Genomic DNA, 15,224 nt, shown 5'->3' with positions numbered 1-15,224 from the left:
CACACAGTGAAATGTAGCCTGACACGCTCCTCGACATGTGCAAAAAAATTGGGGGGGGGGTGTAGAGGAAGAACATTATAAAAAAAAAAAACACCCAGCACGCCCCTGCGGGCGGTTTATCCTTCAAGCTCGGGTCCTCTACCAGAGGCCTGGGAGCTTGAGGGTCCTGCAGTATCTTAGCTGTTCCCAGGACTTCGCTCTTCTGGACAGAGATCTCCGATGTTGTTCCCGGGATCTGCTGGAGCCACTCGCCTAGCTTGGGAGTCACCGCACCTAGTGCTCCGATTACCACGGGGACCACCGTTACCTTCACCCTCCACATCCTCTCGAGCTCTTCTCTGAGCCCTTGGTATTTCTCCAGCTTCTCGTGTTCCTTCTTCCTGATATTGCTGTCATTCGGAACCGCTACATCGATCACTACGGCCGTCTTCTTCTGTTTGTCTACCACCACTATGTCCGGTTGGTTAGCCACCACCATTTTGTCCGTCTGTATCTGGAAGTCCCACAGGATCTTAGCTCGGTCATTCTCCACCACCCTTGGGGGCATCTCCCATTTTGACCTCGGGACTTCCAGGTTATACTCGGCACAGATGTTCCTGTACACTATGCCGGCCACTTGGTTATGGCGTTCCATGTATGCCTTGCCTGCTAGCATCTTGCACCCTGCTGTTATGTGCTGGATTGTCTCTGGGGCATCTTTACACAGCCTGCACCTGGGGTCTTGCCTGCTGTGATAGACCCCAGTCTCTATGGATCTTGTGCTCAGAGCTTGTTCTTGTGCTGCCATGATTAGTGCCTCTGTGCTGTCTTTCAGTCCAGCTTTGTCCAGCCACTGGTAGGATTTCTGGATATCAGCCACCTCCTCTATCTGCCGGTGGTACATACCGTGCAGGGGCCTGTCCTTCCATGATGGTTCCTCGTCTCCCTCCTCTTTCTTGGGTTTCTGCTGCCTGAGGTATTCACTGAGCACTCGGTCAGTTGGGGCCATCTTCCCAATGTATTCTTGGATGTTCGTTGTCTCATCCTGGACTGTGGTGCTGACACTCACCAGTCCCCGGCCCCCTTCCTTCCGCTTAGCGTACAGCCTCAGGGTGCTGGACTTGGGGTGAAACCCTCCATGCATGGTAAGGAGCTTTCTTGTCTTTATGTCAGTGGCTTCTATCTCCTCCTTTGGCCAGCCTATTACCCCAGCAGGGTACCTGATCACGGGCAGGGCGTACGTGTTGATGGCCCGGATCTTGTTCTTACCATTCAGCTGACTCCTCAGGACTTGCCTGACCCTCTGCAGGTACTTGGTGGTTGCAGCCTTTCTAGCGGCCTCTTCATGGTTCCCATTTGCCTGCGGGATCCCCAGGTACTTGTAACTGTCCTCTATGTCTGCAATGTTGCCTTCTGGTAGTTCAATCCCCTCAGTTCTGACTACCTTCCCTCTGTTTGTTACCATCCGACTACACTTCTCCAGTCCGAACGACATTCCAATGTCATTGCTGTATAGCCTGGTAGTGTGGATCAGTGAATCGATGTCTCGTTCACTCTTGGCATAAAGCTTGATGTCATCCATGTACAGGAGGTGGCTGACAACTGCTCCGTTCCGTAGTCGGTATCCGTAGCCAGTCTTGTTAATGATCTCACTGAGGGGGTTCAGGCCTATGCAGAACAGCAGTGGGGACAGAGCATCTCCTTGGTAGATCCCGCACTTGATGGTGACTTGTGCTATGGGCTTGGAGTTGGCCTCTAGTGTTGTACGCCACATCCCCATTGAGTTCCTGATGAAGGCTCTTAGGGTCCCATTGATCTTGTACAATTCTAGGCATTCCAGTATCCAGCTGTGGGGCATTGAGTCATAGGCCTTCTTGTAATCAATCCAGGCAGTGCACAGGTTGGTCAGTCTGGTCTTGCAGTCTCGGCTGATTGTTCTGTCTACCAGTAGCTGGTGTTTTGCGCCTCTGGTATTCTTGCCAATTCCTTTCTGTGTCCCGCTCATGTATTGACCCATGTGCCTGTTCATCTTAGCCGATATGATGCCTGACAGGAGCTTCCATGTAGTACTGAGGCAGGTTATTGGTCGGTAGTTGGAGGGGACCGGTCCCTTCTTGGGGTCCTTGGGGATCAGGACCGTCCGGCCTTCAGTTAGCCATTCCGGGTGTCTCTCGTTAACTAGCAGCTGGTTCATTTCAAGGTTCAAGGTTCAAGGTTCTTTATTTGTCACATGCATAGTTATACAAGTATAACACACAGTGAAATGTAGCCTGACACGCTCCTCGACATGTGCAAAAATTGGGGGGGGGGGGGTGTAGAGGAAGAACATTATATATATATATATATACACACATACATATAGTATATACACTGGGTGAATGTGCAGTAGTAGCAGCAAGCAGGTGAATTCTGTACATTAATATGAATAGATATCTGACTATTTTACAGGATAGACAATATAAACATATTTAAAATTAAAGGAATTGAAATGTACATTGTGCCTTGGTTTAGTGTCTGGAAGAGTCCTGTCTCAGTCAATTATAGATGATGTGAGAGGGCGGGTGTGTGTGTTTAGGGCACGGATGGCTTGGGGATAGAAGCTCCTCTTGAGTCTCTCTGTCCTTGCCCGGAAGATGCGGAACCTTCTACCAGATTGCAGAAGTTGGAACAGTTTGTTGCCAGGATGGGACGGGTCCTTCAGTATCTGCGCTGCTCTAGTCCGGCATCTCCTGGTGTAGGTGTCCTGAAGCGGGGGGAGAGCAATCCTGCAGCAGCGTTCTGCTGTACGGATCACTCTCTGGAGAGCTTTTTGGTCCTTCACACAGCTGTTCCCAAACCACGATGTCATGTTCTGTGTGAGGATGCTCTCCACAGCGCCTGTATAGAAAATCCTGAGGATCTTTGGAGAGACCCTGAACTTCCTCAGTTGTCATAGGTGATACAGGCGCTGCCTAGCCTTTTTGGTCTGGACCTGAATGTGGGCAGCCCATGTCAGGTCTGAGGAGATGTGGACACCGAGATACTTGAAGGACTGCACCCTCTCCACTGGAGCTCCATTGATGATGATGGGCTTGTAGTCTCTGTGCTGACCCCTTCTGAAGTCCACCACCAGCTCCTTGGTCTTGCTGACGTTCAGCTGGAGGTGGTTGTCCTGGCACCACGATGCCAGATTCTTCACTTCATCCATGTAGGCCGCCTCATCGTTGTTGGAGATGGCACCCAACACCACTGTGTCGTCAGCAAACTTCACAATGGTGTTGGAGCCATGGGTGGCCACACAGTCTGAAGTGTAGAGGGAGTAGAGCAGTGGCGAGAGGACACATCCCTGAGGTGCTCCTGTGTTGATGGTGATGCTGTTGGAGAAGCACCTGCCCACCCTCACCACCTGAGTTCTGCCAGTGAGGAAGTCCAACACCCATGCACACAGACGGCTGTTAAGTCCCAGATCCCTCAGCTTTGTGAACAGTCTGCAGGGCACTATTGTGTTAAACGCTGAACTGTAATCAACAAACAGCATTCGCACATAGTTACCCTGTTTCTTGTCCACGTGGCTGAGAGTGGTGTGTAGGACGTGGGCGATGGCATCCTCTGTGGATCTGTTGGATCTGTAGGCGAACTGCAGCGGATCTGTGGTGTCTGGGATGGAGGAGGAGATGATGTTCTTCAGCAGCCTCTCAAACACCTTCATTACTACCGAGGTCAGTGCAACTGGCCGGTAATCGTTCAGGGATGAGGGTTTGCTGTTCTTGGGCACAGGGATGATGGTGGATCTTTTGAAGCATGTGGGGACCACAGACTTCGCCAGGGACTCGTTGAAGATGTAAGTGAACACACCTGCTAGCTGGTCAGCACAGCAGCGCAGCAGACGGCCGGTGATGCCGTCTGGCCCCGCCGCTTTCCTTGTGTTCACTCTCCTCAGTGCCGCTCGGACGTCATGCTCCGCGATGCTGGTCACCGGTCTCTCGCTGATGACGTCACTGTCCTCGGTAGTCAGGCGGTAGTTAGCATTAGCCGCCTGGCTAACCTCGAAACGGGCGTAGAACCGATTCAGCTCGTTGGTGAATGCAGAGTCAGCGTTGATCAGCGCAGTGTCCCTGGCTTTGTAGTCCGTAATGGTGCGTAGTCCGTGCCACATACTCTGTGTGTCGCCCTGGTTCAAGTTCAAGTTCAAGGTTCAAGGTTCTTTATTTGTCACATGCATAGTTATACAAGTATAACACACAGTGAAATGTAGCCTGACACGCTCCTCGACATGTGCAAAAAAATTGGGGGGGATATATATAGTATATACACTGGGTGAATGTGCAGTAGTAGCAGCAAGCAGGTGAATTCTGTACATTAATATGAATAGACATCTGACTATTTTACAGGATAGACAATATAAACATATTTAAAATTAAAGGAATTGAAATGTACATTGTGGAAGCGGGACTCCACACGTTCCCGGTACCGGCGTTTGGCATCTCTCACCGCGCGCCGCACGCCATATGAGGACGCTTTGTAGGCGCTCATATCGCCAGTGGCGAGACCCGCGTTGTAGGAGGCGGTCCTGGCGTTTACTGCAGTGCGGATCGATCTGTCCATCCACGGTTTCTGGTTTGGGAATGTGGTGACTCTCGCAGTGGGGATAATCTCCTCCGCTAGCATATTGACGAAGCATACTGCTACTTCCGTAAACTCGTTGATGTCGACTGCGCATGCTCTGAACATGTCCCAGTCGACGTCGTTGAGTGCGTCCTGTAGCGTAGCTTCTGATTGGGCAGTCCACCGTTTTACCTCCCTCGTGGTCACGTCTTCCCTCCGTATGCTTTGTTTATACTGGGGAATGAGGAAGATGGCGTTGTGGTCAGACTTCCCAAAAGCCGGGTGTGAGACCGCTTTGTAGCCCTGCTTGTATGGCGTGTAGCAGTGATCCAAAATCCGATCCCCTCTCGTTGGACACGAGACATGCTGGTAAAAGTTTGGCATGACTTGTCTGAGGTTCGCTTTGTTAAAGTCTCCTGCTACAATGAGGGCTGCGCCCGGGTCCTTGTTTTGAAGCGAGCTCAGCACATCATGTAATTCGGACAAAGCCATACCTGTGTCCGCTTGGGGTGGGATGTAGACCGCCGTGGCGATGACTGAGGTGAACTCACGGGGCAGATAGAAAGGGCGGCACTTAATGCTCAGGAACTCCAGATGTGGCGAGCAGCCGCTGGAGAGAGTAGAAATGCTCCTGGCATCACACCACTTTCTGTTTACCATGAAACACACTCCTCCACCTTTGGTTTTGTTCGACTCTGCCGTTCTGTCCGTGCGGAGCACAAAGAATGAATCCGACTGAGTTACGGCCTGGTCCGGCACGGTGGGGGTCAGCCATGTCTCCGTGAAGCACAGAATGTTGCAGTCCCTCATGTCACGTTGGAAGGTGACCCTTGCTCTTAGGTCATCGAGCTTGTTCTCCATGGATTGTACATTGGCCAGTAGGATACTGGGCAGTGGTGCGCGATGCGCCTGCTGTCTCAGTCTGTTCCTAATACCAGCGCGTTTCCCCCGGCGCTTCTTTGTTCTGCGCCTCGGATGAGCGGCCCGTCCTTTGTTGTTCTCCGCGCCGTGTAGAATCTCTGAGGGCCAGGAAGGGTCAGGTTTAAAAGTGTCCAAGATTAGATGTGCAACCTTGGCACCGATGTTTACAAGTGATCCGCTGTCGTAAACTATAAGACTAGAGGATTTTGGGATGTAAACCAGAGCAAAAAATAGGTAAAAAACAAGAAAAGTAGATAGTCGGAGCGGAGCGGTCAGGAAGGCGTCTGGACGTGGCCGCGCCATCTTGTATTTTTTTGTTTCTATGGCGATGCTCGGCGTCTCTCTGCACCTCCACCTGTTTCTTTATATGCGCAGGTGTGGGTGTTGGCAGAATGTGTCAAGAAGCCTGATTCTGATTGGCTAACAGAGGTTTGAGTGTGAGTGTGATTTTTGGGCTAGTTTTTTATGCTCATTAGGGCGTTTCCATGGAGATATTAACGAATGAGGTCCACCTTAGGCATCGACCTTCTAACCTGCTGAGGTCATCGCAGGAGCCGTGTACTCGGTGAACTTCTGCTGTGTTCTCACCTGATCGGGCACCTGGAAGCACACCGACAGAGAGCATGAGACTCGCCAAACCTTTGTTGATGCACAGCAAAGCTAAACAGGAAGTGATCAGCTCAGCGCCGGGTGCGTTTGAACCTCGTAGATGGCGAAGCCGATGGTGTTGAGGTCACGTCCGAAGCGCCTCTCCCTTCGAGCATCTTTCTGCATCAGACCAATGAGGATGGTGCAGCCTTCCTCGCCATCGTGAGGATCATCGTCCAGCTGGATGAAGAAGGTGGCTGCGGAGACACAGGAGCACATGTTAGCTGAGCGCTCTGCATCATGAACATCAAACATCATCACCCAGAGTGCTTCACTTCCTGTGGGCTACCGGGGTAGTTCCTGCAGCCGCCGGCGATGGATCCCACCCACCACGTGCCCTCAAACTCAGCAAAGTTCCAGCGGCCGACCTCGTTGCTTGTCAGCGTGTCAGGTTACAGATGTCGAGGCGGGAGAAGTGACTCAGGAAGTCGTGGTAGAATATCCTGCAGGCGGCAGAGACGGGCTGAGTTTGCAGCAGCTGCAGACATTTTAACCCGCTACTGTCAGGCTCCACCTACCAGAACTCGCCGTCCTCGGCGCAGCAATCCAGCCGCCTCTTCTCCGCTGCTCGAACGCCGTCCCACTCCTTCGAGCTGACCACAGGAAGTTCAGTGAAACCACAGCTAAGGATGATGCTCCAGAACCTCAGAGCACCATGACTCACCTGTCGCTCCAGGCGCCCGTCCACTCCACCTGACCCCAGGGGTTCCTGATCTGGATCAGCTCCACCAGAGAACCACAGTGATGCACCTGCAGAACGTTACACCTGTGAGCATCTGTCCAGCTGTCGATCTGATCACATGATCACAGATTCTCCCTCACCTGCTCGGCCGCCGCGATGGAGTAGGTGTGGCCTTTGGCCAGCTTCTGATGAGCTCCGTCTCATACGAGCTGGAAATCTGAAACGTGGAAAGCACGTCCATGCTCACAGGTGTACACACGGGTGATCACACACACAAACTACACCCTTTTTGGCTCCTACCTCAAAGCACACTGTGTTCTGTTGATCTTATGTGCTGCACAATAATGTTTAACATTTAGTATTTACTGTCATATTCCCATATATCATTGTGATGTTGTTTATTCTATTACTCTTGTTCTCTTCTGCTTGTTTTCTTTTTTCTTTCTCAGCAGGTGATCCAGGTGATTGATATATGCATTTTTTTTTCTTTCTTTTTTTTTCTGCCCATTCTGTTGGTTTTTGTCTTTTGCCCTTCTCCCCCGTCCCTCTTCTCAGCTGTTTCTCTTTCCCTCTTTCTTTCTCCCCTTCTTTCCCCCAGTCAAGTCTGTCCCGTATTCAGTAAGTGAAAATAAAATGAACAATAAAAGGTGAATCAAATGGACCATTACGGCAAGGCTGGGATGGTCCATTTGGTAAAGTAAATCCGTTGGGCATCTTTCTTTGCCTTTAGACAACAATTCTGATGGCAAAAGAGCCAAACGGGACAGGCAAAAAAAAAAAAAAAAAAAGGATATTTTTAGGGTTGGGGCCAAGTGCTAACAGTGCAGTGAGGAGGAAGAGGAGGGTTGGTGTCTCCGTGAAGTCATATCTACAGGGACACCTGTGAGGACCATGCCGGTGGCTCAGAGCTGCTCTGACACATGGCTCAGTGTCAGAGGACACTAGACTGAACATGTGGGCCCCTGGTGAGTAAAGAACTGACTGCATGTTTCAATAATTAAAGTGACAGAAAAAAAAGTGAAATATTTGAATCCAACATATGAAAGTAGAATAAAACAGAAGAACTTCACTACAAGTACATTAGTAATACAGTAAATGTACTCATTTACTCTCTGACTGGTCCTCTCCATGATGTCATTGGTGCTTAATGACATCGGGCACTGTAACATTAACAGGAAGCCAGTGACATCATGATTTATATATTGATTTCAGTGCCTCAGCATCTTCATCTTATCTTAATGACCTTGTAGTACCATATCACCCTATTAGAGCACTTCGCTCTCGCTCTGCAGGCCTACTTGTTGTTCCTAGAGTATTTAAAAGTAGAATGGGAGGCAGAGCCTTCAGTTTTCAGGCCCCTCTTCTGTGGAACCAGCTTCCAGTTTGGATTCAGGAGACAGACACTATCTCTACTTTCAAGATTAGGCTTATTTCAATTCGATCTATTTGTCACAAAACAGACAGCAGACACTTGAAGGTGCCTATATTGTAAAGTCTGCGTGGTGTGGTGGTTTCTGTTTGCAGGGGTCCCAGAAAGATGAAGATGAGTTTCACCTTCCAGCACAACGACAACAGAAGGTGGTGCACGTCTGGCACTCGAGCCTGAGTCCAGCTGAGACGCTGCGAGGAACCAGCAGAGGGCGCCGTCACACTGTGACTGAGTGCTGCTGAGGGAGAGGTCTGACAGGCTCTGACACAAAAACGCTCAAAGCTTTACTTTGAGGGGCATTCAGAGTTTCTGTTTCACTTCTCATCTATTTGTCTATTTATCGAATCTATGTGCGCTGCAGACCTTTTACAGTCTAAAGTGTGGACACAGCCTCTCATTTAATGGTTTTTTTCTTTATTTTCATGATTCTCACTGAAGGCATCAGAACTATGAATGAACACGTGGGAAACAAAAAGTGTGAAATAACTTTGATTCTGTAGAGTCACCACCCTTTGCTTGGTTGTTGATGCGCGGTTATCCAGGTGCAGAAATCCCAAAAGGTTGATTCTGTTCATCTGGATGTTTCAGCATCGTCAGGTGACTCCTTCAGTCTCAGCTGACTGCAGGTTTACAACCTTATAAACAGGAAATAAAGACTGAAACCAGCCCACTGTGTGAACAATGGGCTGTGAGGTCAGTTTCTTGATCATTAAAATTGCAGATTGTCGTTGATCAACAGTCACTGATGGTCAAGACATTTGTCAAAGCTGGGAAAGCTCCAGCCGATCCAAGAGAGAAGGACAACCGCTGCCTAAGAGAAACCTGCAGTGATCCCGTACGTGTCAGGAGTATCGGAGCAGCAGAGATGTATTTTTTCTAAATACCGGGTCTCTGTGGCTTTTAAACCCCAAAACACGCTGCGCCAAAAACTGGTCCACCCAAAGGATCGGGTCCCCGACACCAACAGAGTAACATAGTGTTAAGTGCAGGATTTATACACACAGTAATGATGGACTCTTGTTTCTCTTTAATTAGCTGATTGGTTCCTCCCATAAGATGAATTCTAACAGTTGTCAAACAGGCTGTCAGCTGTACCAACTCCACCAATGAACCCTGACGGGCACACCTGTGAGGTGAAGCCATGTCAGGTGACGACATCATGAAGCTCACTGGGAGAAGGCCGAGGGTTTGCAGCGCTGTCGACAAATCAAAGGGTGGAATCTAAAATATGAACACATTTATCTGTTTTTTCTTTGCTACATGATTGCATACATGTTGCTTCATATATTTGATGTCTTCAGTATCAACGCTGTCGAATGTCGTAAAAATAAGTGAGGTGTGTCCAGACCTTTGACAGGTAGTGTATATCCACCGTCTCTCTGAATATTAGAACTTATGAGTTTAGAGCTGAGAGCTTCTGTTCTCCACAGAGGAGGACGAGGAGCTGAGAGCAGGATGAAGGAGCAGAGAAGCTCAGGACCAAATATCATTTATAAAAAATGACCAGAGAAACTACAGCAGAGCCCTCTAAAATAAAAGCCCAGTTATGAAGCGCTTCGAGTGTGTTGGAGGTCGGTGAGCTTTGGAAATCACTTTGACCTGAAACGCTGATTGTGCAGCTCTGTTTGCTTTCCGGGCCGGGCGGCGCTCCATGTTTACTGAGTAAATGCCTCCACCCACCACCACCTCCTGCTGTCAGAGAGATGCAGTCACAATAAACAGCTGCTTAAATACGGCATTAATCACATATGGAGGTCTGGACAGCTGATGAAGAGTTGATGATGTGACAAGTACCCGAGGGCCTGACCTCACTTCCTGTCATATTCAGACACTGGTATTAAACACATAAGTAAACCTCACAGCTACAGGTTCCTTATTGCTGTTTTTATATACAGGGAGTGCAGAATTATTAGGCAAGTTGTATTTTTGAGGAATAATTTTATTATTGAACAACAACCATGTTCTCAATGAACCCAAAAAACTCATTAATATCAAAGCTGAATGTTTTTGGAAGTAGTTTTTAGTTTGTTTTTAGTTTGAGCTATTTTAGGGGGATATCTGTGTGTGCAGGTGACTATTACTGTGCAGAATTATTAGGCAACTTAACAAAAAACAAATATATACCCATTTCAATTATTTATTTTTACCAGTGAAACCAATATAACATCTCCACATTCACAAATATACATTTCTGACATTCAAAAACAAAAACAAATCAGCGACCAATATAGCCACCTTTCTTTGCAAGGACACTCAAAAGCCTGCCATCCATGGATTCTGTCAGTGTTTTGATCTGTTCACCATCAACATTGCGTGCAGCAGCAACCACAGCCTCCCAGACACTGTTCAGAGAGGTGTACTGTTTTCCCTCCTTGTAAATCTCACATTTGATGATGGACCACAGGTTCTCAATGGGGTTCAGATCAGGTGAACAAGGAGGCCATGTCATTAGTTTTTCTTCTTTTATACCCTTTCTTGCCAGCCACGCTGTGGAGTACTTGGACGCGTGTGATGGAGCATTGTCCTGCATGAAAATCATGTTTTTCTTGAAGGATGCAGACTTCTTCCTGTACCACTGCTTGAAGAAGGTGTCTTCCAGAAACTGGCAGTAGGACTGGGAGTTGAGCTTGACTCCATCCTCAACCCGAAAAGGCCCCACAAGCTCATCTTTGATGATACCAGCCCAAACCAGTACTCCACCTCCACCTTGCTGGCGTCTGAGTGGGACTGGAGCTCTCTGCCCTTTACCAATCCAGCCACGGGCCCATCCATCTGGCCCATCAAGACTCACTCTCATTTCATCAGTCCATAAAACCTTAGAAAAACCAGTCTTGAGATGTTTCTTGGCCCAGTCTTGACGTTTCAGCTTGTGTGTCTTGTTCAGTGGTGGTCGTCTTTCAGCCTTTCTTACCTTGGCCATGTCTCTGAGTATTGCACACCTTGTGCTTTTGGGCACTCCAGTGATGTTGCAGCTCTGAAATATGGCCAAACTGGTGGCAAGTGGCATCTTGGCAGCTGCACGCTTGACTTTTCTCAGTTCATGGGCAGTTATTTTGCGCCTTGGTTTTTCCACACGCTTCTTGCGACCTGTTGACTATTTTGAATGAAACGCTTGATTGTTCGATGATCACGCTTCAGAAGCTTTGCAATTTTGAGACTGCTGCATCCCTCTGCAAGATATCTCACTATTTTTGACTTTTCTGAGCCTGTCAAGTCCTTCTTTTGACCCATTTTGCCAAAGGAAAGGACGTTGCCTAATAATTATGCACACCTGATATAGGGTGTTGATGTCATTAGACCACACCCCTTCTCATTACAGAGATGCACATCACCTAATATGCTTAATTGGTAGTAGGCTTTCGAGCCTATACAGCTTGGAGTAAGACAACATGCATGAAGAGGATGACAAAATACTCATTTGCCTAATAATTCTGCACTCCCTGTATGATACACAGCTCTCACAACAAGTACAGAGAGTGCTGCCCCTCAGCAGCCTTCCAGAAGCTGACCAGTCAGAATCAGAATCAGAATCAGAATGGGGTTTATTGCCAAATGTTGAGCAGGTTTACAACATTAGGAAATTGCTGCGGTGCTTCAGTGCAAACATGCTGTCATAAATAGCACTTAAATAGACATGAAAAAATAAAAGTAGGAATAAGAATTAAAAGTGCTACGTAGAAAGATATGTGCATGAGATATACATGAGATATATACATGAGAATAAGAATTAAGAGTGCTACGTTGAAAGATATATACATGAGTGCAGGTGGTGATCAGTGCCAAACATGGAATGATGCAGTGACACAGCGTAGGGTCATGTGTTAGTGGTGGGAACAGTCATATGGTTATTGTTCATGTGTCCAACAGCAGAGGGGAAGAAACTGTTCTTATGGCGAGAGGTTCTGGTGCGAATGGACCGGAGCCTCCTGCCTGAGGGGAGCAGGTCAAACAGACTGTGTCCAGGGTGAGAAGGGTCAGCTGAGGGTCAGAAGAAAGGGTGGCCTCAAAATAGGAGGAGCTAAAACAGCTTCTTTCAGACTAATGCTTCAATCTTAAATATGATCAACCTATCTCTAATGATCGGCTATGTACCACAGGCCTTCAAGCTGGCTGTAGTTACACCTTTACTCAAAAAGCATCTCTAGACCCAGCAGTCTTAGCTAATTATAGGCCAATCTCCAACCTTCCTTTCATATCAAACATCCTTGAAAGAGTAGTTGTCAAACAGCTAACAGATCATCTGCAGAGGAATGGTTTATTTGAAGAGTTTCAGTCAGGTTTCAGAGCTCAGCACAGCACAGAAACAGCTTTAGTGAAGGTTACAAATGATCTTCTTATGGCCTCTGACAGTGGACTCATCTCTGTGCTTGTCCTGCTAGACCTCAGTGCAGCGTTCGATACTGTCGACCATAATATCCTATTAGAGCGATTAGAACATGCTGTAGGTATTACAGGTACTGCACTGCAGTGGTTTGTATCATATCTATCTAATAGACTCCAGTTTGTACATGTAAATGGAGAGTCCTCTTCACACACTGAGGTTAATTATGGAGTTCCACAGGGTTCAGTGCTAGGACCAATTCTGTTTACATTATACATGCTTCCCTTAGGCAGTATCATTAGAAGACATAGCATACATTTACACTGCTATGCTGATGACACCCAGCTCTATCTGTCCATGAAGCCACTTGTTGTTGTGATTCGGTGCCACATAAATAAAAGTGAGTTTAATTACAGGTCAGCTTTGTTAGACCTCACAGGTTGCTCTTACTTAGCGTAGGCTTTCTCCAGCACAGCACTCCAGAACTCCACTCCCTCCGCTGAGTGGACGAACAGCAGTTTCCCATCTCTGATGGGCAGCCGGTCGTCCACGACTACGTCCGCCCACTCCCCGTACTGCCATAACTACAGAGGACAGATGTGAACAAGATGTCACTTCCTCTGTAATTACACCCCCACCCTGTACTGTGTGTTATTTCTGTTTCTTTAGAAAGGTGAGCGACCTGGAAGTGGAAGATGCCGGCATACTGTGAGGTGAAGCTCTGCCCAGGAGGGACCACTCTGTTCAGGATCTGAGGGTCCAGAGTCAGGCAATGGCCGCCAGGAGCCAGCAGTCACCTGACAGACACAGGTCACATGATCACTCTCTGAGCCTCTGAGAGGTCATTTCTGTGGATAAAGGAGCTGAAAGTTTTTGTCCTTTACTCGTCAAACCACTTCAGAAAATTTATTCTCTGGGGTGATTTTCTCTGTCGCATTTTATTTTACAAACTTCTTAAAGCAGAGTTTAAGTGTTGTGTGATGTTTCCTTTTCCTGTCAGCGACGAGCACGCCCGCTGTCATCAAACTCACCCAGCTCTCAAGGTTCAAGGTTCAAGGTTCTTTATTATTTGTCACATGCATAGTTATACAAGTATAACACACAGTGAAATGTAGCCTGACACGCTCCTCGACATGTGCAAAAATTGGGGGGGGGGGGGGGGGGTGTAGAGGAAGGACATTTTATATATATATATATATATATATATATATATATATATATATAAATTAAAAAAAACACCCAGCACGCCCCTGTGGGCGGTTTATCCTTCAAGCTCGGGTCCTCTACCAGAGGCCTGGGAGCTTGAGGGTCCTGCGCAGTATCTTAGCTGTTCCCAGGACTGCGCTCTTCTGGACAGAGATCTCCGATGTTATTCCCGGGATCTGCTGGAGCCACTCGCCTAGCTTGGGAGTCACCGCACCTAGTGCTCCGATTACCACGGGGACCACCGTTACCTTCACCCTCCACATCCTCTCGAGCTCTTCTCTGAGCCCTTGGTATTTCTCCAGCTTCTCGTGTTCCTTCTTCCTGATATTGCTGTCATTCGGAACCGCTACATCGATCACTACGGCCGTCTTCTTCTGTTTGTCTACCACCACTATGTCCGGTTGGTTAGCCACCACCATTTTGTCCGTCTGTATCTGGAAGTCCCACAGGATCTTAGCTCGGTCATTCTCCACCACCCTTGGGGGCATCTCCCATTTTGACCTCGGGACTTCCAGGTTATACTCGGCACAGATGTTCCTGTACACTATGCCGGCCACTTGGTTATGGCGTTCCATGTATGCCTTGCCTGCTAGCATCTTGCACCCTGCTGTTATGTGCTGGATTGTCTCTGGGGCATCTTTACACAGCCTGCACCTGGGGTCTTGCCTGGTGTGATAGACCCCAGCCTCTATGGATCTTGTACTCAGAGCTTGTTCTTGTGCTGCCATGATTAGTGCCTCTGTGCTGTCTTTCAGTCCAGCTTTGTCCAGCCACTGGTAGGATTTCTGGATATCAGCCACCTCCTCTATCTGCCGGTGGTACATACCGTGCAGGGGCCTGTCCTTCCATGATGGTTCCTCGTCTCCCTCCTCTTTCTTGGGTTTCTGCTGCCTGAGGTATTCACTGAGCACTTGGTCAGTTGGGGCCATCTTCCCAATGTATTCTTGGATGTTCGTTGTCTCATCCTGGACTGTGGTGCTGACACTCACCAGTCCCCGGCCCCCTTCCTTCCGCTTAGCGTACAGCCTCCGGGTGCTGGACTTGGGGTGAAACCCTCCATGCATGGTAAGGAGCTTTCTTGTCTTTATGTCAGTGGCTTCTATCTCCTCCTTTGGCCAGCCTATTACCCCAGCAGGGTACCTGATCACGGGCAGGGCGTACGTGTTGATGGCCCGGATCTTGTTCTTACCATTCAGCTGACTCCTCAGGACTTGCCTGACCCTCTGCAGGTACTTGGTGGTTGCAGCCTTTCTAGCGGCCTCTTCATGGTTCCCATTTGCCTGCGGGATCCCCAGGTACTTGTAACTGTCCTCTATGTCTGCAATGTTGCCTTCTGGTAGTTCAATCCCCTCAGTTCTGACTACCTTCCCTCTCTTTTTTGTTACCATCCGACTACACTTCTCCAGTCCGAACGACATTCCAATGTCATTGCTGTATAGCCTGGTAGTGTGGAT

General features: G+C 48.4%; 1 protein-coding gene across 1 annotated transcript in view; it reads right to left on the bottom strand.

Moving 5' to 3' along the window:
* The window catches only part of LOC146631372 (calpain-2 catalytic subunit-like), a 35,821-nt gene that overhangs the window by 17,856 nt on the left and 2,741 nt on the right, over positions 1-15,224 (bottom strand). The window contains 12 exon segments of the mRNA XM_085356673.1: positions 1,249-1,255; positions 6,073-6,084; positions 6,187-6,356; positions 6,422-6,526; positions 6,529-6,575; positions 6,651-6,725; positions 6,797-6,882; positions 6,955-7,001; positions 7,004-7,031; positions 8,369-8,504; positions 13,015-13,148; positions 13,272-13,361. Coding sequence (XP_085212799.1) covers positions 1,249-1,255; positions 6,073-6,084; positions 6,187-6,356; positions 6,422-6,526; positions 6,529-6,575; positions 6,651-6,725; positions 6,797-6,882; positions 6,955-7,001; positions 7,004-7,031; positions 8,369-8,504; positions 13,015-13,148; positions 13,272-13,361 — 937 coding nt within the window.

The sequence above is a fragment of the Diplotaxodon limnothrissa genome, linkage group LG6 (genome assembly GCF_057381915.1).
Source record: "Diplotaxodon limnothrissa isolate DT_005_m linkage group LG6, D_limnothrissa_male_GT1.1, whole genome shotgun sequence".
Taxonomy (NCBI): Eukaryota; Metazoa; Chordata; class Actinopteri; order Cichliformes; family Cichlidae; genus Diplotaxodon; species Diplotaxodon limnothrissa.
Note: the sequence above shows the minus strand (reverse complement) of the source record. Positions and strands in the feature narration are given on the sequence as shown.